Source organism: Aquarana catesbeiana, linkage group LG04 (assembly GCF_042186555.1).
Source record: "Aquarana catesbeiana isolate 2022-GZ linkage group LG04, ASM4218655v1, whole genome shotgun sequence".
Taxonomy (NCBI): domain Eukaryota; kingdom Metazoa; phylum Chordata; class Amphibia; order Anura; family Ranidae; genus Aquarana; species Aquarana catesbeiana.
Genome location: NC_133327.1, coordinates 219,284,775 through 219,308,608, shown reverse-complemented (window position 1 = coordinate 219,308,608; position 23,834 = coordinate 219,284,775). Strand labels below are relative to the sequence as shown.

Sequence of the window (23,834 nt, the reverse complement as noted above, 5' to 3'; positions counted from 1 at the left end):
TCTCAGAGAGGCTGATAACCAACATTATGGATCCCATGCAAAACTTGGGAACACAAAAAGGTACTTGTTTAGGGATTTTAGGTGCAGGATAAGATAAATACCTTTGTTTGGTTTTGGTAAAGTGAACAGGTTTGAATAGAATCCTTTGAATTGTTCCTCTAAATGGGCCTGGAACAAGAGGTGATCCAGGATGGTCTGTAAATCCAACTGTCCTTGGGTTGGTTTGTACCACAAATAATGGAGATATTATGCCTCACAGTTGTTATAAGGCTACAGTATTGGTGCAACATTAGGATGAACCAGTCTTACCTTTCCACGTCACTGGTCCTTGTATGGTTCCAGCCTTTACCAGTTGTGGTGGGCACAATCCCACAGTGGTCTTCAGGGTCTAGGAACCATAGGAATAGACCACTGTCCTGGACCTGTACAGAACTCGTAGCACTTAAAAACAAGGTGAGCAGCCAAGCAGGGTCCAATTCCCAAAGCAACGTTACAAGTTTGTACCGATCCGGATGTACTGCTACAATTGTTATAGAAGAAGGCAGTGAAGTGTTCATTGAAGAAGTCGAAGTAAATAAAAACATGTTCAGCACAGAACTGTCTCCATAAGGGATAAGATGTCCAAACACCCAAGGACACTACCAAAAAACTGAGGTCTCCTGGAGTGGGGTAGGGATAAAGAGGTGCACCCAAGGGCATATTCAAAAGCTTTGCCTGAAGGTAGCAGCCTATAACCAAAGGTTTATGAACATCCAGCCTGTGCCCTATAATGTACAATTAAGATATCATAACTGATATTAGGATATCAGTTTTAAGTTATACATTTATACCCAAAACTTCTTTAATAGTTTGTCGCATTGAGGGCCTGAGAAAGGTGGGCTGTGCCCCACCAAAACACCAATCACAATAAATATTAAGTAATCATAAAAACGAAAGAGAAAGAAAAACAGAGAGGCATATAGATATGTAAGTGCATTGTCCAATAATAACAGAAGAGGTTTAGGTAGGACGGCAACCTACTTAATGGCAGTGTTTTCGCAGAATAGCTTTTGCTACCATGGCTCACATTTCAGTGTACTGGAGAACAGAGATGGGCTTGGGTGTGGACTAAAAAATAGTTTTTAGTCCTGAAAAATATTATGAATACTTTCTCTTTGGCTTGAAAGAAGAATGGAAATTAAAATTTCATATTTGTACCCAACAATAAAAAAAATAGTTTTTAGTCCTGAAAAATATTATGAATACTTTCTCTATACATTTCAATGAAAGCAGAACTAAATCCACCCAATTAACTATTTCTCAGTCAGTCATATAAAAGGCATTTTTTGACTGATAACGGTTGAAAGTTACTAGTGTGCTTATGTCAGCTCTCAACCAGACTGTCAAGCCATTAAAATGGCTGTTATCGTAGTTGATCACGTGCAGTACAAGTACAAGAGTCTAAGATGACAACTTCCTTGGCTGTAAAGGATAGGAGGGTTTCATTCTACTTTAAAGAATAAGTTCACCTTTCAAAAAAATAAAAATAAATAAATGCACATTTTTTTTAAGGTAAAAAAATATGTCCATTTATTATTTTTTTAACTGCAGTGTGTAAAGAATTGCACCTGTCATCAGCAGAAAGCAGGTGCAATGGCAGGATCCTGCAGACTCAGTCAGCTGTCTGCCCATACCTCCTGTATGGGCAGACAGTTACTGAACTGCAGGAGGAATCAATGAACAATAAGTGCGCTTACCAGCACCTTGCAGTTCATTGAAAACTACAAGACCTCTGCCGCAACGACCGACAGTAGTTATAGTTAATTTATTTACAGGAAACGTTTTTTAAATTGTGACAGTGGGTGCGGGGAGAAGATCCCCTGCCTGCTCTCACAGAGTGTAGAGCGCTGGAGGCGGGTCACTAGGAGCATGTTACACTCTAAATATGACTGTAACATGCTCCTAAAGGTGAACTTTGCCTTTAAGTCACAAATGTCCATTTGTAGGAATGTGTCCAGATACGTAATAGTGCAGATTTACTTTTCTGGGATAACTGCAAGAACTGGTATTTCATTTTATTGTCTTCATTGATATGGCAGACGTTTTAGCACTGTGTCAAACTACAAAGCCACTGGGAAGGCGGACATGCCACCTGCATGAGCTTAGGGCTGATAAATTACACTTAGTCCAGGCTGTTGGAGATGCATATTCCTCAAGAAATCCTTATGTTTTCTTTTACATATCCTGACAGCACCTTTGACAGTTTTTTGATTTATCATCACCAAGCTTAGACAGGAGGTTGGATGGCCTTGCAGACTGACAGTATATGCTCTAACTGGAAGAGAATATACTGTAGGCAAATAATAAAAAATAATATATTTTACTGAGAGGTAATATAACAATTCTCAAACAAGTTTCAAATTATTACGGACACCCAAGTTTGCATCAAAAGGTCGCAAAAAACAAGCCTCAAATAAAGGCCCACGTATATAGATTCATCACCAAAAGGATCAAACCTGCCATATTTTGAGGGCACTGAAGCCATAATACTGCTACTTTTCTAAAGAGTAAATATATACAATAGTACCATATTTTCAAGGTGGATTGTTCAAACTGAATTGCATGCATGCTTGCCTTGTCAATTTTTAAGACAATCTTAAACATTGTAAAGGATTTAGAAAACTTTTTGACACATTCACCTGTACCACAAACTTCTGAATGCACTTACCAAGGATGAGCCCCATGGCAAAAGTTTTAAAATGGACTGGATCATATATCCACACGTACACCTAAAAACATTTTTTAACAGTTTAGAAATGAGAAGCAACATTTTTAAACACTGAAGGATACAATGCTAAAATGATAAAAAAAATATCTAAAATGTCTAATAAGTTTAATGGAGGAAAAACAATTCCAGCCATGCCATGTGGGAGCATACAGTAACATTTAACAGAATATTTGAATGTTTTATTAGATTTCAAATATCACTGCACAGTGCAGTGGTTAACCAATATCTACTAAGGAGTGATATGCTACCACTTTTTTCTGCCTTCTTCTCTATTGTAGGATTCATTAAACTTTGCCTATTTGTTATCATATTCATCTTCCCTTGCATACACAATTGTGTTTTGCATGTATAGCTCAAGTCTCTCCTATACCGAGGGAACTACCTTCCCTAGTTAGCAATGATATTATTTTATTATGAACATTACAGAAATAAACATTTAAAAAAATGTGTTTTAAAGCACATTTTATAGGATATATAGGATATATAGGATAGGATAGGATAGGATAGGATAGGATAGGATAGGATAGATAGATAGATAGATAGATAGATAGATAGATAGATAGATAGATAGATAGATAGATAGATAGATAGATAGATAGAATAGAGTGGTGAGGGATCTTAATTTCTGTCCGTGTCCTCCCTGGGGTGATTAAATTGGCTGTAGATGCAGGAGGTTTTTTTACCTTTCTGCAAGCAGCTTTCTCTGCAGCCCCCTAAATACATATTTGAGCCTGTCCTCGATCCAGCTATGTGCATGAGAGCCAAGGCTCTCTCGCTCCTCATTGACACAGCAGTGGGAGCCATTGGCTGCTGCTGTCAATCACAGCCATAGACGTGGAAGCGGGGGGGGGTGTTGTTGTTAGGGAGGTCCCGCTCCGTGTGTCTTGTGGACACACACACAGCAGGGCTCGGGAGCAAGCAAGCATGAGTGCCCCATAGCAAGCGGCTTGCTATGGGGGGCACTCGGAGGGGTAGGAGCCAGGAGCGCCGGCAGGGAACCCAGGAAGAGGAGGATCGGGGCTGCTCTGTACAAAGCCATTGCACAGAGCAGGCAAGTATGAGATGTTTGATACTTTAGTAGAAAAGTAAATAATAAAATAAAATAAAATAAAAAATAAATCGAACCTTCACAATCACTATAATCTCTCCTATTTGTTCTGGTGAGCATTGTCAAAGAGACTAAAATGAAGGGACTATCCAAAGCTTTTCAGAACAGGAATAAAAAGGGGTGCAAACTGTCTCAGTGAGGAATTTCCCTCACGTTGGAAAGATTTCCTCTTACATTCTGGTGTGTCTTCAACACAGGAAGTGAAGAGAAATCTCCCTAATGGGACACAGATGGCAAAACAAACTGACAGGAGTTTTAGTTATTACCCATCTAAAACAAAGCAAAGAACATTTTGGATAGAGAAATATATGTCCAACTTTATTCTGACTTTCTGAACAACCTACTCGTTCTGCATTACTATTAAAGCCTGGGGGTCAGTAAAACACCTTGGCAACTAGCAGCATTCGGTGTTCTCTAAGGAAAGGATTACTATAAAAATGTGCTTGCTTAGTAGCTACTTGAATGTAGGACAATAAAAAAAGGATGTATTCAAACATTTACATTCCTTTTTAGAGCACCGAGGACTAGATAGCCTAGGCGCTTCAATATGTAAAGCACAACATCAGTACAAAGTTGTATATTGCTCCACCCAACAACCCCCCCCCCCCCCCCCCATGCCTCCGGCACTTCACTATGTTTATTATTATCCATTGCATGTACTATTTGCTTTATACATTATCCACCATTTGTATTTATATCCATTATAGGAGACCTCAATGATTGATAATTAGCCATGGGAGGTCAGAAGACAAAAGCAGAGTGTGACCTTAGAAAACAAGGTTGCCTTTTGCCCACTGAAGAACTCTGGGCTTTGGAGTTCCAAAGACGCTCTGCAACGTACAAGAAGATACACGAAGAAACCTTTTAATCCTGTACTCTACATTGTGAAAACAACTTGAAATAGCATTAAAGGCAAAACTTTTTCATTTTGGATAGAGCGAGAGAGGGCAATAATCTGTCAGTTTTTCTTTTTTGCCTTCTGTGTCCCATTGGGTTGATTTCCCTTTATTTCCTGTCTCATAGCCAAAACCAGAAGTGACATGACATCTCTGCAAATGAAAGGAATCCCTTGGGGAACAAAGTGAGGGAATCTTTAAATGTTACCAGAACTAGTGTCCCCAACTGAAGATTTCCCCTCTATTTTTGTTCTGGTGACATCCCAAAATATGGAATTTTATTGTTTCACTATTGGTATTAACAGTAAACAGGACGCATAGAGAGGGTGAGAATCTACAGGGGCGCAGACAGCAATAAAAATGTAACTGGTATTTTAATCTCTTCTCACTCATTCAAAATGAAAAAAACTTTAAACATGTATCATATTTAAAGTCAATTTTACCATGGTAGATGCTAATGCTTATTATGCTACCCCTAATGTCTATTATAATGCATAAATCTTCAGAGTTATGTAATTATAATTGCTGTTTGCTATGGAGGAGTGCACACTACAGTCTGAGTATTTTGTAGCACATCATTTGTGCAATTTGGTTGTATTTTCCATTAGGTGGGATGAAAAACATCCCAAAAGGACCCCTTTTGTTTACAACAGATCTGCATTTCTAAAAGCCATCTTTGACCCATGGATCAGATACAAATAGGATAGCATAAAACTTATTTTGATTTAATTCACACATTGCAGATTCCTGGACAACTGCTTCAATCAGTATTAAACCTAAATGCAAAAATTTCTTATATTGCAGCTTACCAATTGTTAGATGTGATCGCTGCATTCATTTTCTTTTTTATGCTTTTCTAATTTCATCTTGTGACCCAACCAGTAAGTCTGTTTTTCAAAAGAACAAGCTCTCTTGCAGACTGTATCAGTTATAGGGATGAGATAAACTATTAAACAATGACAGGGGCGCTTACAATGATCAGCTTTTATTTATGCAAAACCTGCTTTAACTGCTAACAAAGTGTTAGATGGAGTTTGGTTTCAATTTGTTAGTGTACTTAAATCTGCTAGTACATCTAACACTTCTCACCCCCAGACTGACAATGCTATCCAAAAGGTTCCCCCTATCCTCATTCATCCAGAGTGGAGGCACTCTAATACAGTAGGAGTGTTACTGGCAAGATCACCAGGTTATAACAGAGGGGGAAAGGCCTGAAAACGCAGTCACCACATCTTAGGATTGGTAAACTGCAATATATACATATTTTTGGCATTGGGTTTAATACCATTTTCAGTCTTGAAGTTCTCCCAATATAACTGAATATTTCAAAACAAACCAGTGGCTGGAAAGGGGCTTTAAAAGTGACTTTCTTCCGGCTGCCTCACCTCATTGCCATCCAGGAAAACCTGATCCTCATGGGGTTCCAGCTTGAACTTTCTCTTGGTTTCCTTTTTTTTAGGTGTTCCAGGGGTGTCATCCTATTAAACACCATAACATAAGACATTGAAAATATCTGTATTCACCTTTAAAAAGGTACATCATTTATACATTTTTTTATGATAAAATTACTGCAAAATTACACCCCCCCTTGATAACCAGAACTCATCTTCTGGTTTGTAGGTGGGGCCTCAAGGTAATCACTTACAATGTAGAACGGTTACTTCTGCATTGTATATTATGACATTGGAGAGGTTGCGCCACATGATCGGCTAGAAGTAAGAAGTAAGGCTTTGTAAGACTGCTCGCATGGTAAGGATGAAGCTTGTGGAAGTAGTAAGTATTCCTTTGCTTAAAACTTCCCCTTATTGAGTGAGACCAGGGGCACAAACTACTGCTATTACTCCAGGATTTGGCACAGTGTGGATACCTACAACCATCATAGACAGAGGCAATGGTTGGTTACAGGACCCCACCTTATCAACAATGCTTTTTTTTTACCTAGGATTCATTTTAAAAGTATTTTGCATTGTCTGGACCTTGCGAGCTATAGCATTATGTCCTTGACTGGTCCCTTTTGGGATTGATTCCAGCAGCATTTTGCATTGGGCTTCATCTGGCATATACATGTCTGCTTGCTCTGCCTCTTTGGAAAACAAATGACTGGGGCATTCAGTTTTGGCACCATAATGGTACATTGGTGTGTTCATGCTTAGGTCATTGGAGAATATTAATCGAGTCGCTTATCACCGCCTATGCACCATAAGGCATATAATACAAGTGTTTTCTCTGTCGCTTCGGAAAACTTAAACCCATGGGCATTAACTATTGCCAGGGCACTGTGAGACACATACACGTCTCCATACTCTGGTTCTTTTGAAAATCAATTTAGGGGCACTTGGCACTTCCCAAGGATCAAAATACATATACATACATCTATGCTCAGGTGCTCTGGGGAATGTTAAGTGGTACTTGGTATTGATCGGGCATTACGAAGCATACATGGGTCTATATTCAAGTACATTTGGTAACATAAATCCAGGGGCACTTGGCATTTCCTTTGCACCATAATGCATATACATATGTCCATGTTCCGGTTCAATGGGGGAGAATAATCCAGTGGTACTTGGAATTGCCTGGGCACCATAAAGCATACACATCTAAACTCAGGTCCTCTAGGGACCTACACAAGTAAAGGCGCAAAAACTGGAAAATTATAAAACCATCATGATTGGCAGATGTTAAACACAAATACTATAAGTATATATAATGTTATATTGGAAGGAAGGGGAATGATATATTAGTCCATGACAGTCTATGTTGGGAACATGGGGGAACAGACTAGTGGTATGGGATCCACAACCAGGGCTGCTTTCCAAAAGAACTGAAACCGAGCTCCAGGATCTCATCACCACCGATGGGATGGGAATCTCATCACCACCGCGGCCGGCTTCAGCAGTGTACAGCAAGCCACACGCACGGCAAGCTAGCAGAGGCTATTGTGACTGATCTGACGGACTGTTCTTATGATGTATCATCCCTTCATTTTACCACATGCTGTCTTTTAATCATCCAAATGTGAGTTGTTTGCACATTGGCTTTTAATAAATTGTTTTTCATACTACACCCAGAGGTGCCTTTCCCCTTGTGTTTTTTCCTCTAGGAACCTAACCTAAAAACAGCCATTTTAAGGGCCGGTTCACACCTGAATTCCCATGCGACTCAGTGCGGTGTGATATTAGTACCATAAGACATATAGACAACCTTCAGATAAAGTGGCAGGAGCTGTGTGGTCATCATAGCTTCATTCAAATCATTTACATCAAGGTGACTAGCGGTGAAATGGGCCGATTGTAGCCAATGGCTTGGGTTAATGTAGGTATACTACTTGGAGATCTTTTCTGAATGGCTCTCTAATGTCGCAAACACACTGACACTGTCAAACCTGCATTTAGTGTACACTTCTAAAATGCATGTAATGTTTTTTCAATGGTGCCATTTACACTGTGTTTACCTGAATTTAGGTGTGGGCAGTTTAGCTGTGTTGGGAGAAAATAGAATTCTATTGGCCCAGGATCTGATTAAACACTGTAAAACACATGTAACGCACCTAAAAAAAAAAGCTGTTTTAAGGGCCGGTTCACACCTGAATTCTCATGCGACTCAGCGTGGTGTAATTCTTTTAGCCCACTCATTTGAATGGGCTGAAAAGACACTGTGTTACTATGCAATCCGGTGCAGGCAAACGCACCGCATTTGCGGTCTGCATTTGGGGTGTCATTAAGGTTATGTTGAAACCTGCAGCAGATTGCACACCCAGTGCATTTTGAATGTAAGCGAAAAGTGTAGGGAGTGCGGATTTCCCGCACCGTGTTCCAGAATGAATGAGCCCTAAAGCAGGAACATCTAAAAGTTTAAAGAGATCTGGTAAACAAATTTTATGCCTTCCAGATCACTTTTTCCTGTGTTGCATGTTCCTATATTTAGCTGTGTTTACATGTGTTCTAATCATACTTGGATACACACAATTTTATTTTCTGTATATGCAGCTAAGCTAAGTGAGTCCTAAAAAGTTGTTTCTACTTCCCATATAACATCTCCTTTGCTTAGAAAAGCTAATTGCAGGAGTGTCAGTGTTTAAGAGGCCTTAGGCTACATACACACTGGGCATTTATGCTGTAAATGTTCACGATATGCCTAGAATGCACAAATTCTAGTTTCGGGCATACACCTGGAGAGTGTGGAATGCAGTAAAATGTAAACAGGTCACATTGAGTATTCAGTATTGCCCCCAAGCTCAATACATTCAAATGAATGAGGCTGCACCACAACACTGTAAATGTGCGTAATGCAAGCAGTCGCAGCACGGTGCTGCACGCTTTCAATGGTTAGCACAGGCAGTGAGGAGGCAATATATTACTACTGAGCGGCTTGTCAAATGCCTCTGAAAAAGCTATCTACTGTGGATCACTTTTCAGAGGGGCAGTAAAAATGGATGCACATGTAAACAAACCCTTGCAGGTAAAGGAAAGGTGAGCTGCACTGGCAGTTAAAATCAAGTTACTATTCCTGAATACAATGGATGAATTGCAGCCAAGTGTCAGTAAGAATTTATTCTACCGCCCCACTACCACCAGTCACATTCACATTAATAATGCCATTTACCGCAACAGGTTTGATTACTACATGTTTGCCATTGTTTATTGCATGGTACTTAATAAACAGGGAGATTAAAAAATACATTTCTTTGTGAAAGAAACACCTGTAACAGAAATGAATGGCAGACATTGTGATCTTACCTTTTTGCTTTCTTCTTTCTCTCCATCCTTTTTCTTTTCCTTCTCTTTCTTGATTTTCTCATCCTTAGAAGAATCTTTTTTCCCCTTTTTTTCTTCTTCCTTTCCACTATCAGTCTTCCCTTTCTCTTTCTCCTTTTCTTTCTTTGGATCTTTGTCTGGCTTCATTTTCATGACTTTTAATGCTCGATGGAAGAACTGTTTCTTGAGAAGCCTTGAAAAATTAGAAAATAATTTTAAAATAATAATGAGCACATTTTTAATTAGAGGACACCATAACATTTTGTTATATTATAGATAGGCAATCATGGTTGTCTTGCTCCAGGATATTTAATAAAACTAACAATCAAATTGGAATGTATAAGGTCACTAGGGAAATTGGTTCACCTTTTAAAAGAAAAACTTATTCTCAAGTATGGGGGAACTTCCTAGTATGACCATCCTATCCCCTTACAATAAAAAAAATGGGCTGAAAAAATCCCACAACCTCTGAACCTGGAAGGATAGGGGGATCCACTGAGGCATTCTACATTTTATTCAGTCATCAACTGCCTGTATTTCTTTTTTTTTTCCAGTTAACGTGGTGTTTTATTTGAAGAGCAAATGGCATACAGTATACATAGAGCAATAGTACAGTAGCATTGAGTTCAAATCACAGCAAAGAAGTCCAGATAAATGAATTATATGACAGGGCATACGTATGAATAATAACATAGTGTGTATATTGAAGCAGTTATAGAGTAGAAGGACACCGCAGATGCAAATTTTGAAACAATATTTAGAAATACACATGTCCCCAGATACATTAATCAGATAGCATATTGCACGTGGTAGCATTACCTAACCAAGTGTCCCAAATTTTGCCATATTTGGCCGGGCAGCCCCTATGGGCGTAGATTTCCTTTTAATATGGCAAGACATTATTTATAGCAGATATCCACTCTTGAAGTATTGGCGGTGTAGTCTGCAACCATTTCCTGGCTATAAGTAACCTGGCAATAAATAACCACTCCTGAAAAAATATTTTATGAAATTTATCCGAGTCAGGGTCCGGGAACACCCCCAATAGGCATTGCTTAGGGCACAACGTTAAGGGGGAACCCATTTCATCGTGGATAAACTTCACTATTTGGGACCAGTAGTCTTGTATTGCTGGACATAACCAAAGGAGATGAAAAAAGGTACTGGACGGACTATCACATCTGGGGCATTGTGGGTTCTGATTAGGCTTGTATTTGGCTTAACGTATAGGGGTCAAATATGACCCGTGTATAATGTAGAGTTGTGTAAGGCGATCCGAAAGTTTAGTGGAGACTTTTTTACAAGCGTCTAACGCGTCTTCCCACTCGTCGTCCTCCAGCCCCCCCACATCCCCAGACCAGAGATCTTTTAATATATATGCCAGGGTCATTACTGTGGGGCGAAGCAATACGTTATAGAACCCCAAGATAAGTTTGCAGGGGTCTGACCCCAACATAATGCAGAGGACATCTAGTTGCTCTACATTAGGGGAAATTTCGCCGAATTGAGCCCTGAGGGCATGACGGAGCTGGAGGTAGCAGAAATGCATAGTGTTAGGAAGGCCAAAGTCTACTTTAAGTTGTTGGAACGATTTTAGGACAGTATCGCAATAAACATCCGCCAAAAACCTCACCCCCTGGTTAAGCCACAGTTCGTGATTTGGCACCGTTAATAATTCCCCTAGATCAGGATTGCCCCATAGGGGTGTGTGGGAGTGGGTGGGTGGGTGGTACCCTCAATCTACGTCTCACCACCTCCAAAATTCTACTATGATGGTATAATAGTTCTTTTCGATTGCACATCCCGCCGTTGCCCGTAGCGCCGCTAAATAGAATTTGGAAAGGGTGGGTAAGTCTACGGCCATGAGGGGAGCATATCGAGGTCAAATAACGGTCTCTGTCATGTTTATCTAAATGGAAAAAATGGGATAATTGCACCGCCAGTTAGTAAAGATTAAAATCGGGTAGCGCCGTACCACCCAGTTCAGTAGGATTTTTCAGTGATTGCCAGGACAATTTATGTCGGCTCGATCCCCAAACAAAATAGTTGAGGAGGGCCTCAATAGATTTAAAGATCCTTAAAGGTAAGTAAACCGGGGCATGCCACAAAACATATAAAAATTTGGGGAGGAGGACCATCTTAATTAGGTTTACACGGCCCATCACCCCAAGGGGTAGTTTGGCCCATGTCTGTATCTTAGATTTCAACGTTGCTATTAGGGGTTCTATGTTGAGGCGAACATATTCCTCCGGTGAGCGGGTTATCACAATTCCTAGGTAAGTCATGGAGCTAACCCTGAGGAGTGGGGAAGAGGACTGTATTTCTGTGGGGGCGCTTACATCTATCGGGAGGATTTGGGACTTGTCCCAGTTAATCTTCAGGCCTGAGTATCTGCCAAAGTTTTGAATCACCTCTAGGGCTAATTGTAAGGATGGGCCTGCATCTGCCAAATATAACAGCATATTGTCTGCGTATAGACTAATCTTTTCCAGCAGGTTGCCGTGACTCAGCCCACTGATAACTGGATGTGTTCTAAGGGAGGAGGCAAGGGGCTCCACCGCAAGAGCATATAACAGGGGAGACAGAGGACATCCTTGCCGTGTGCCCCTGGAAAGAGGAAAGGGATCAAAAACTTTTCCATTGACCAAGATCCTGGCGCATGGGCTTTGATATAGAAGTCAAATCCATTTAATAAAACTGAGTCCAAAACCAAATTTTGCAAGGCACTCCCAAAGGTACTCCCACTCAACTGAGTCGAACACCTTTGCGGCGTCAAGAGACACCACAACTCTAGAGCCCAGTGTATCATGTTCAGCTTGTATATTCATATGGAGTCTACGTAGGTTATATGCCGTGTTTTTTGCAGGCATAAACCCAGTCTGGTCTGGATGGATTAATGTGAGAATCACTTCGCTGAGGCCAAGAGTTTAATATCTAGTTGAAGAAGAGATATTGGGCGGTACGATTCGGGGTGTTCTAGGCTTTTGCCGGGTTTGGGTATCAGTACTATATAAGCCTCGCTCATGGAGGAGGGTAAAGAATCGGATTCAAACATAAAGGAAAATAGCTCACGAAGTCTGGGGATTAGGGTCTCGCTATAGGTTGTGTAAAACTCAAGGGGCAGGCCATCCGACCCTGGGGCCTTCGATGGGTTGAGCAAGGAGAGCGCCTTTGCTATTTCATCTTCAGTGATTGGGGCCTCTAGCAGCTCAAGCTGGGTTTGTGTGAGGTATATCCGACAAAAGTGACACTATCTCATCCCTAGGATTGTTAGTGGCAGATGAGTATAGAGATGCGAAGAAGGAGCGGAACTCTCCAGCCACCTCATTAGGGTCAGTCAGTAATACGCTACTGGCAGCTCGAAGGGAGACCACCGTGGGGGGTCTATGGTCCAACTGAACCAAATATGCCAAGAGACGACCCGCCCATTCTCCGCATTCGTACTGTCTCCGCTTGCTATAATATATTTTCCCATCGGCCTTCTCAAAATGTAAGTTGTTTACTATTCTGGCCTGTAGTTTCAACTGGTCTGCTGTAGATGGAGAGGGGCTGTCAGTAAAGCTTTTTTCCGCCTCCACGAGGGACTGTTCTGCTTGTTCAATCACCTGGGATGAAGTCTTACGGTAGCGGGATATACGTTGGGATAGGATCATACGGGCATGAGATTTGAAAGAGTCCCATACCACACCAAAAGACGCTGTGTCTCTATTAGACTGAAAAAAAAAATCCCACTCAGTGGCAGCTTCCTTCAAATCGGGGACAACCGACAACCAAAATGGATTAAGCTTCCAGTTGTATGTCTTGGGGGGAGAATCGACTCGGAGCTTAATCCAGTATGGGGCGTGATCTGATAAAACGCGTGGGTTAAATCCCACCACTCCCAGCAGAGGAGTGAGGGTACGGGATAGCAGAATGAGGTCAATACGTGACATGGTATTGTGTGTCGTGGAGAAACATGAATATGCTCTATCCAGAGGATTACGGTGTCTCCATGTATCTATAAGGGCAAGATCAGTAAAGATTTTACCAAATCTAGTGTATGATTGGGACGGATTATCACGAGGCGTTAGTGAAAGTCGGTCCAGTTCCCTGTTCATGACATTGTTAAAATCTCCTAGCCAGATCGCAGGAACTGTAGGAAATTGGGACATAAATGCTAACCCTTCATTTAAGACACTGAATTGGAAGGGAGGGGGTATATAGAATGCTAGTATTAATATCTTCTAGGCCATTCAATTTGGCATGCAGAAATAAAAATCTGCCCTGGGGATCAGACCTAAGCGTTATAAATATAATTTGCACTGTTTTGGCCACTAGTATGGCAACACCCCTGGAGTTAGCAGAATAAGGAGCTTGATATAACCATCCCACCCATAGCTTTTTAAGTTTCATCTGGAGTTGACCTGTGAGATGAGTTTCAACTAACACCATGAGGTCTGCACATTGTGCTTTAAGGTATGATAAAACCCTCACATTCCATGTAAGACATTTACCATCTAGCATGATAGCAGGAATAGAAAATTAAATACCAGACATCCAAAGCCCAAAATGGACCAGATAGGACAGGGCAGATGAAGCCAGTAAACGTCCTGTAGGCCATTAACATACAATGACTTGCCATAATGCAGAGCGACTGTATTTTTAAGCAGACACCAAGATCCATTACTCTTCAGCATGTAGTATAAAATCCAAACATTGAACCAACAATAACATTCTATATGTAACTGTATCAACACTCTAGCGTACCCAGGTAAGCAATGCATCAAATTTATACCAAATGCAGTTTGCTGGAACCGGGCAGGCCAGGGAAACCATACTTGTGCTTGAAAGCAAACGCTGCAGTGAAAATTAGAAATAACGGGGTCCATGGGGACTCCACCAACGGGGGGTGGGGGGGGGGGGGGGGGATACTTCACTGTAGAGCGAGCAATAGCAGGAGTAAGAGCTCTGGTCGGGGGAACAAAACGTCCGGATCATGGCGGGTGGTAACTTGCCAAATATTTAGGGATCGGGGTTGTCCTGCATGACCGCCCACGGGGCCTCAGTCGAAGCACGACCACGGGGGACGCATATATTGTAGGTGGGGGGGGGGGGAGATGAATATAGAATCTTGGGGAGATCAGAGGAGTTCATCAGACAGAGATGGAGGAAGTAATTCGGTCCGGGGGAAAGTCATTTTTCGTGACAAGGATGTGCGTGTGGAATATAGGAGGAGAGAGAATAATGTGTAACCGAGGTACAGTACTTGCGAGGGGGGACAAGTTCAGGCTCCCTGAGTGACACGCGGGTGTAGCAGAGCATGTTCCATTCCTGGAGCCAACCGCTCATGGCCTGGGGTATCAGGCAGGCTCACGGCCAGGCGCCGCTTTATCCTCCAGCCAGGCGAGGACAGCCTCCGGTGTGTTGAAAAAATATGCTCGATCCTCTCCTGCAACCCGCAATCTCGCCGGGAAAAGCATTGCGTAGGAATAATGACGGATCCGCAGTTGGCGTTTAGCTTCCGTGAAATGGGCTCTTTTCTTTTGGATCTCCGCCGAGAAATCCGGGAATACCTTGATTTCGCTGTTTTTAAAGGGGATGTTGCTCTTCAGTCTGGTAAGCCTAAGAACAGCATCACGGTCGCGGAAGTTAAGCATTTTAGCAATAAATGTTCGTGGCGGCGCACCCTGGGGGGGAGGTTTAGCCGCCAGCCTGTGCGCCCGCTCAACCACAAAGGTGGCAGAGAACTCAGCTCTTCCGAAGGTGCCAATAAGTAGATTCTCCAGAAATGAGGGGGGGTCAGAACCCTTCGAACTCTCAGGCAGACCAACAAATCGCAGGTTGCATCGCCTAAGACGATTTTTCATATCGTCTTGCTTAGCTAGCACCATGTTGAGCTGATGTTGTAAGCGTTCAGTATGAACGTGTAGCGGCGGTATCCCGTCCTCCACGTGGCCGATGCGAGCTTCCGTCTCCGTGACCCGGTCTCTTAGTTTTTGTAAATCCTGGCGGATTAGTGAGACATCAACTTTAACCTCCTCAATTTTACTAGTCAGTGTGCTTTTGCAGTCTGAAATAGCTTCCAGTACTCGTGCAGTATCCTCCGCAGCCGGGTCTGTGTGGGAAGAGGAGCCAGCGCCATTTTCCTCCCCAGCATCCTTGTCTGTGTGCCGATATTTTGCCAGTTTAGCAGCTGAATCAGCTTTCTGCTTCGGCGCCGACATGGTCTTCGTGGGCAGGGGGTAGCCAGGAACCCGAGGGTGGGTGTATAATGGGCAGTTTTAACCCCAGGATATATGGATTTGGATAGTAGGCAAGTGGAGCTCCCGTTCTTCACTCCTTACACCATGCCGGTTCAGGCCACACCCCCAACTGCCTGCATTTCTAATGAGCCCTTTTCCATACAGGCTGTGTTTGTAGGCAGGCTCTGGGTATGTGGGAGTGTGTGTAGGCATTCACAGGGGAGCAGACAACTTCCCGGCCTTTGCTGGAAGGACACATATCATAGATGTGAAAAACAGGAGCCCATGTTAATATCCCAGCAATATGAGAGTGCTAGAGACACAAAAGACTGCACATCCACCAGTGTGACCAGGCTTCCTCTCTCTCTCTCCACCTCTGTGCTAGATTTATACTCAAGTCCCCTCTAGAACTTTTTGCCATTCCTGGAATGAATGATAAGGAATTTAGAGAAGTCAGATCTGTACAACATGGACAATGTAGCCTCTTCATCTATCCAATCCTCTCTACTATAACCTGAAGGAATGAAGCAGAGAAGCAGGGCTATATAACTCAGAAGATGCTGCCTCAACAGTGAGCTCCTGTGCTGGTTACTTGTGCAGCTGCAACCATGATCCTGGTAGCATTTTTTTTTCAGCCGCAGATTTGCTTTCATGTAAAAGTAATCCGGCTGTTCCCTGATCTCCCCTGTGACGACTGAAGCTGGAATTGACAGGGATTGTCACTTCTAGTTTCAGTGCTGTGTTTCCCAGGCTTTTTCAGAAGCCTTGAAAGACAGGTAGAGGCATCAGGGGCCAAATAACCTGTAACTGCTCAAAATTATCACAAGGGGTCTTGTTCTCCCCTTTTAACAAGGGTGCTTTTACCTTTTTACCTTTTTTAAAATTATTATTTAAGAAAAAAAAATACATTTTTTTTCATTTAACTATTATAAATGCAAACGCACACATACAGTGGAGTTAACAAGTCTACACACCCCTGTTAAATGTCAGGTTTCCGTGATGTAAAAAAATGAGACAAAGATAAATCATTTCAGAACTTTTTCCACCTTGAAATGTGACATATAAACTGTACAACTCAGTTGAATACAAACTGAAATCTTTTAGGTGGAGGGAAGTAAACATAAAAAACTAAAATAATATGGTTGCATAAGTGTGCACACCCTTAGACTAATACTTTGTTGAAGCACCTTTTGATTTTATTAAAGCACTCAGTCCTTTGGGGTATGAGTCTATTAGCATGGCACATCTTGACTTGGCAATATTTGCCCACTCTTCTTTGCAAAAACACTCCAAATCTGTCAGATTGTGAGAGCATCTCCTGTGCACAGTACTCTTCAGATCACCCCACAGATTTTCAATGGGTTTCAGGCTGGGCCATTCCAAAACTTTAATCTTCTTCTGGTAAAACTATTCCTTTGTTGATTTGGATGTATGCTTTGGTTCGTTGTCATGCTGAAAAATTTAGCTCCTCTTCATGTTCAGCTTTCTAGCACAAGCCTGAAGATTTTGTGCCAATATTGACTGGTATTTGGAATGGTTCATAATTTCCTCTACCTTGACTAAGACCCCTGTTCCAGCTGATGAAAAACAGCCCCAAAGCACGATGCTGCCACCACCATGCTTCACGGTGGGCATGGTGTTCTTTTGGTGATGTGCAGTGTTGTTTTTGCGCCAAACATATCTTTTGCAATTAAGGCCAAAAAGTTCAACCTTGGTTTCATCAGACCATAACACATTTTCCCACATGCTTTTGGAAGACTTCAGATGTGTTTTTGCTAAATTTAGCCGAGCTTGGATGTTCTTCTTCATAAGATAAGGCCTCCGGTCTTGCCACTCTACCCCATAGCCCAGACATGTGAAGAATACGGGAGATTGTTGTCACATGTAACACACAGGCAATACTTGCCAGATATTCCTGCAGCTCCTTTAATGTTGCTATAGTCCTCTTGGCAGCCCCCCTGCCCAGTTTTCTTCCTGTCTGCTCATCACTTTGGTGGGATGTCCAGTTCTTTGTGATGTCACTGTTGTGCCAAATTTCCTCCACTTGATGATGACTTTCTTCACTGTGTTCCATGGTATATCTAATGCCGTGGAAATTCTTTTGTACCCTTCTCCTGACTGAAACCTTTTAACAAAGAGATCTCGCTGATGCTTTGGAAGCTCTCTGCGGACTGTGGCTTTTGCTGTAGGATGCGACTAAGAAAATGTCAGGAAAGACCTACTAGAACAGCTGAACTTTATTTGGGGTTAATCAGAGGCACTTTAAATGATAGCAGGTATGTACTGAATCCTATTTAACATGAGTTTAAATGTGATTGCTTAACTCTGAACACAGCTACAGCCCCAGTTATAAGAGGGTGTGCACACTTCGAAAACCACATTATTTTATTTTTTTGTTTATATTGACTCCCCCCTAAAAGATTTCAGTTTGTTTTTCAATTGAGTTGTACAGTTTATAGGTCACATTAAAAGTGGAAAAAGTTCTGAAATTATTTATCTTTGTCTCATTGTTTTAAAAATCACAGAAACCTGACATTTTACCAGGGGTGTGTAGACTTTTTATATCCACTATAGGTCAGGCCCACATATAAACTGTGATTAGAGCATCACCTATGGACAATTTTAGGCACTGTAGTTAGTCCCCATTTCACAGGCATGCGCAATTTTAGATCTTTTTTTTTTTTTAAAGATACTCTTTATTAAAGTATTTTGAGGTTAAGGTACAAAACAAAGCCTATTGGGCATATCCAGGCGTATAAGATAAAACAAAGACCTAAAAACAAAACAAAAACAAAACTAACAACTATTCACTTGGCAATCAAAATGTCAGATATGAAAACAGCTCCTTCGTATAGGCGTAAACAAAAAAAGGGCACCACCTAATCCGCACTACCCTACAGATGCCTTCAATAGGGCAGTAGAGATAAATCAGAGAGGGGAGGTGCCCCAGATGTCCCATGTTTTGGTGAATTTCCCAGGACAACCCCTAGATTCAAACATGAACTTATACAGCGGTATTGCTGCCTTAACCAGAGTTTTCAAAAAATCGAGAGTTGGTGCCAATGGGGATTTCCATTTGAGCAGTATAGCCTTGCAGGCATAAAGCAATAGCAACCCTATCAGTGTTCTCATCGCTCTGGATATGGCCAGTAGGTGAACCAGACCAAGTATACAGACATCCACCGTCAGTGGTACAGAGATCATAGTGCACTTTTTAATGCTCTCCATAACAACTTTCCAAAAGGATTGGACCATTGGGCATAACCTGAATACATATATTTTCCATGTATTGGACCATTGGGCATAACTGGAATACATGTATTTTCTGGGCAGCGCCAGCATTTAGCTGGAATGTTTGGGTACATCCGATTTTTGAGGGGTGATAAATACCCTGTGTAGTATTTTAAATTGGATTAATCTGCCTCTTGCTGAGACTAGCTGATGCATAGGATATTCTCAGACACCCTCCCAAACCTCCGAGTCCATATTCAGGGCCTTTACGCGCCAGCCCACCAGCAGTCTGTCAAGGCCATCGTGAATAGATGAAAGGAGAGCTTTGTATATTGTGGATAGAGGTTTTTCCAAAGTGTCGTCTCGCAGATTACTCTCCAATCCAAATTTCACAAATGTAAGTGGATGGCCTCGAAATTGCATTTGGAAAGCGTGGCGCAGTTGGAGTTAATGGAATAGAGCAGAGTTAGGTAGAGCAAATTGAGACTTAAGAGAATCAAACGTCTTGAGAATACCATTCTCACAAAATTGATTAAGGTACTTGATCCCCTTGCTAGTCCAAACTGTGGAGTCCTGAAAGCTAAGAAATTCAGGCAACAAGGGATATACTAGGGATGCACCGAAATTTTGGCCACCGAAACATATCGGCCGAAAATGGTATTTTCTGCGCATTGCCGAAATAAAAATCTTGCCAATGGGGCCGAAAATGGGGGCGGGGCCTGAATAGGGCCCCGCCCCTGGTTCCGCCCATTGCGGGGGCGTTTTCCTGGCTCGCCCCAGTCCTCCCTCCTCCTTCCCCACAGAGCGGCATCTCCGTGTATCACGGAGCTGAATTGCCCGGGTGGCTGCAGTAACATGTCCCGACTCCTGTGACAGATGGCACACTGATCCAATGGCTGGACATTGAATCAGCGTGACGTGATTACAGGAGGCGGGACATTGTTACTGCAGCCGCCAGGGCAATTCAATTCACAGCTCCAGGACACACGGAGATGCCGCTCTGATCCAGGCACGGGTGAGGCTGCATCCAGATACAGGCAAGCTGCATATGATGAGCACTGGCAGGCTGCATGAGGGGAACTGGTGAGGCTGCGTTGATCTCTTGTAGTATGTCTGCAGTCTCACCGTCTCCTGTACTAAGTATGCATTCCCTGACCGTCTCCTCTACTATATTACAAAAGGAAGAAAAATATCTAAAACTGTTCCTTACTTCCTCCTATCTCAGCGCTATGGGTTTCTAGTTTGGATCATATAGGCAATACAAATTAAAATAATCAACAAATGTTTAAAATTAATAAAAAACACCTATGTGTTTAATCAGCGGCCACTTTAAAACAACGTAAATACTAGAATATGACAAAGTTTATTACTGTTTGAAAATTCAACCAGATATGAAATTTTATCAGAGCGGCACTCCTGTCAAGCTAAACACATTGACTGGCTAACATATGTACTTAACCATATGCAATCAATAAATACAATATTTAATACACAGGCACAATGACCAAGGAATAAATAGTGATAATAGAGTGAATGATGGAGAGAAAAAAGTCTGTAATGAGTTAGATTGGTGCACCTAAAGAAGTCTGCTGGCGAGTGCACCTTTCACCAAAATCCTCCACATGTGCTCCACAAACCCCATTGGGGTTCAAACTCACCGGACTGATGATAAAAATGAGCCTCAAAAAACCACGATATCCTGCCTCATACACCAATACATGATGTGGAGGATTTTGGTGAAAGGTGCACCCGCCAGCAGACTTCTTTAGGTGCACCAATCTAACTCATTACAGACTTTTTTCTCTCCATCATTCACTCTATTATCATTCTACTATTTATTCCTTGGTCATTGTGCCTGTGTATTAAATATTGTATTTATTGACTGCATATGGTTAAGTACATGTTAGCCAGTCAATGTGTTTAGCTTGACAGAAGCGCTGCTCTGATAAAATTTCATATCTGGTTGAATTTTCAAACAGTAACAAATGTTATCATATTCTAGTGTCTCCTCTACCATGTCCGCAGTCTCTGACCATCTCCTGTAATATGTCCGCAGTCTCTGACCATCTCCTGTAATATGTCCGCAGTCTCTGACCATCTCCTGTAATATGTCCGCAGTCTCTGACCATCTCCTGTAATATGTCCGCAGTCTCTGACCATCTCCTGTAATATGTCCGCAGTCTCTGACCATCTCTTGTAATATGTCCGCAGTCTCTGACCATCTCCTGTAATATGTCCGCAGTCTCTGACCATCTCCTGTAATATGTCCGCAGTCTCTGACTATCTCCTGTACCATGTCTGCAGTCTCTGACCGTCTCCTGTACCATGTCTGCAGTCTCTGACCGTCTCCTGTACCATGTCTGCCGTCTCTGACCGTCTCCCGTACCATGTCTCTGACCGTCTCCCGTACCATGTCTCTGACCGTCTCCCGTACCATGTCTGCAGTCTCTGACCGTCTCCCGTACCATGTCTGCAGTCTCTGACCGTCTCCCGTACCATGTCTGCAGTCTCTGACCGTCTCCCGTACCATGTCTGCAGTCTCTGACCGTCTCCCGTGCCATGTCTGCAGTCTCTGACCGTCTCCTGTACCATGTCTGCAGTCTCTGACCGTCTCCTGTACCATGTCTGCAGTCTCTGACCGTCTCCTGTACCATGTCTGCAGTCTCTGACCGTCTCCTGTACCATGTCTGCAGTCTCTGACCGTCTCCTGTACCATGTCTGCAGTCTCTGACCGTCTCCTGTACCATGTCTGCAGTCTCTGACCGTCTGCTGTACCATGTCTGCAGTCTCTGACCGTCTGCTGTACCATGTCTGCAGTCTCTGACCGTCTCCTGTACCATGTCCGCAGTCTCTGACCGTCTCCTGTACCATGTACCCAGTCTCTGACAATTTCCTGTACCATGTCTGCAATCTCTGACAATCTCCTGTACCATGTCTGCAGTCTCTGACAATCTCCTGTACCATGTCCCAGTCTCTGACCATATCCTGTATAAAAATATTTTTTAAAAACAGTCACTTTCGGTTTCGGTGTCAGTTTCGGTTTTAGGGATCAAGGAAGATTTATTTTCGGTATCGTTTTGTCACCAAAAAACCCATTCGGTGCATCACTAGATTATACCATAGAGGGGTGTGAGGTTCTAGGGTTCAGAAGGCGCCAGGCTTTAATAAGAGACTTCATTGACTGAGTAATGTAAAGGGGCACTGAGGTTACCTGGTGTAACAAGCAACGAAGCACTTCGTAAGACCCTAGAAAGGCTGCTTACAGCACTACAGCAGCATTTGTTTCGTCCCCCATGAGCCAGTTATGAGCATGAGTGAACAGGGCAGCAACATAATATGTATGGAGGTCAGGACACGCCTCTTTGGACACATTTTTAAATCTTGACATTTTTTTTTTAAAAGGGTATTATATGGTGTTTGTGTGCACTAAAATTCATTTAAGTGTATTTTTTCTCAGTTTCAAACTGAGAAAAATAAGTTTTGCCTTTAGTTACACTTTAAAGCTTGTCTGTTTATATTCTGTATATATTCTGCCTTCCTTGGTTCCCCTTCATCAAAATGCTAATGACATTTTAAAAAAATACCTTATTTTAGACTCTGACAATAATAGGTCTCTGTGCATCTACGCAATGCAGGCAGATCAGGGCTGGTGGCAGTGGTTGCTATGGTGCTGTACACAGCCTCTTGAAAACATCACAGCACAATGTCTCAGTTACTCCTATCAAGAACTCTCAGCAGTGGGCTGACACATGGGAGGAGTTATGTATCCAATGATGGGCAGCTGTGATGTGCATGCAGACCACCTTAGGTAATGCCTACATGTAATGCTGAGTCTCCATGATTGATGAAGAAAAGCTCACAGTGTGTAGTAATTTCAGTACAAGAGAGGAGCCTGTAGAGCTTTGCAAGACTGGAGCTTTAAGCCTACAGGGGTAAACCACATATCATCATATTTTAGTCTGAGGCTTGAGCTCAGCTTGAGCATGCAGGTACTTGGACGTGACTGTTATACAGTGTCAGCAGTAGTTTATGTAATTTTCTCACTTCAGGTTCACTAAAAAAAATAATAAAACATTGGATGCTGGAATGCAAGCTTTAACCCTTTCACTGCTGCAAACACAATCATTATGGCTGTGGCAGCACCGTTATATAAATAAAACTTCTGACTGCTATAGGAGAGTTTAATTCCATTTTAAGTAACAGAGCATACAAGAGTGAGAGCAATATAATTCACTGTTAACTTTGACAATCAACTGTACAAGCTTTTACAGTGTTTTGCATGGTATTTGTTTTTCACCATTTTACAGAGTTACGCAATTTTGAGGCTTGAGATTATATTAAAATATTCATATATATATATATATATATATATATATGTATATATATATATATATATATATTTTTTTAAAGATTGATTTTCAATTCTTATAACACAATAAAATCACAAAAAAAAAAACACGTTAAATAAGCTTGGTTTCTCATTGCACAGGAACAAGACATATTTGGAGACTATTTACTTGCTAATTGGCTATTATATTGGTTTTGTTTGAATTAAATCAAAATGAGTGTAATTTTTTATGAACAATTTCGATTTGATAAACAATTGTGCAATTATAATACAGCAGGTTCTTTGCTTTCAGAAAATATATGGGTACTTTAACATGTGCATGCATAAAAAATATATATTCTGGCAGCAAAAGGTTTAGGAGTGCATAGCCCTCTAACAGGCTTTTTCAACCAGACATACCTGTTGCAAAATTCAACCACAGACTCCCTGTTTGTGAACAGGGCCTCTTCCCCTTTCTTTGCTTTTGCCCATTTTGAATCCAGAAGACAATCCACTGCTTTAGAAGCTGC

General features: G+C 42.0%; 1 protein-coding gene across 1 annotated transcript in view; it reads right to left on the bottom strand.

Moving 5' to 3' along the window:
• The window catches only part of SEC62 (SEC62 homolog, preprotein translocation factor), an 88,325-nt gene that overhangs the window by 12,505 nt on the left and 51,986 nt on the right, over positions 1-23,834 (bottom strand). Inside the window, exons 3-6 of the mRNA XM_073626172.1 lie at positions 23,725-23,830; positions 9,508-9,718; positions 6,157-6,249; positions 2,708-2,768 (exon numbers count right to left, since the gene is read on the bottom strand). Of these exons, the coding sequence (XP_073482273.1) occupies positions 2,708-2,768; positions 6,157-6,249; positions 9,508-9,718; positions 23,725-23,830 (471 nt within the window). The remainder of the gene's footprint in view (positions 1-2,707; positions 2,769-6,156; positions 6,250-9,507; positions 9,719-23,724; positions 23,831-23,834) is intronic.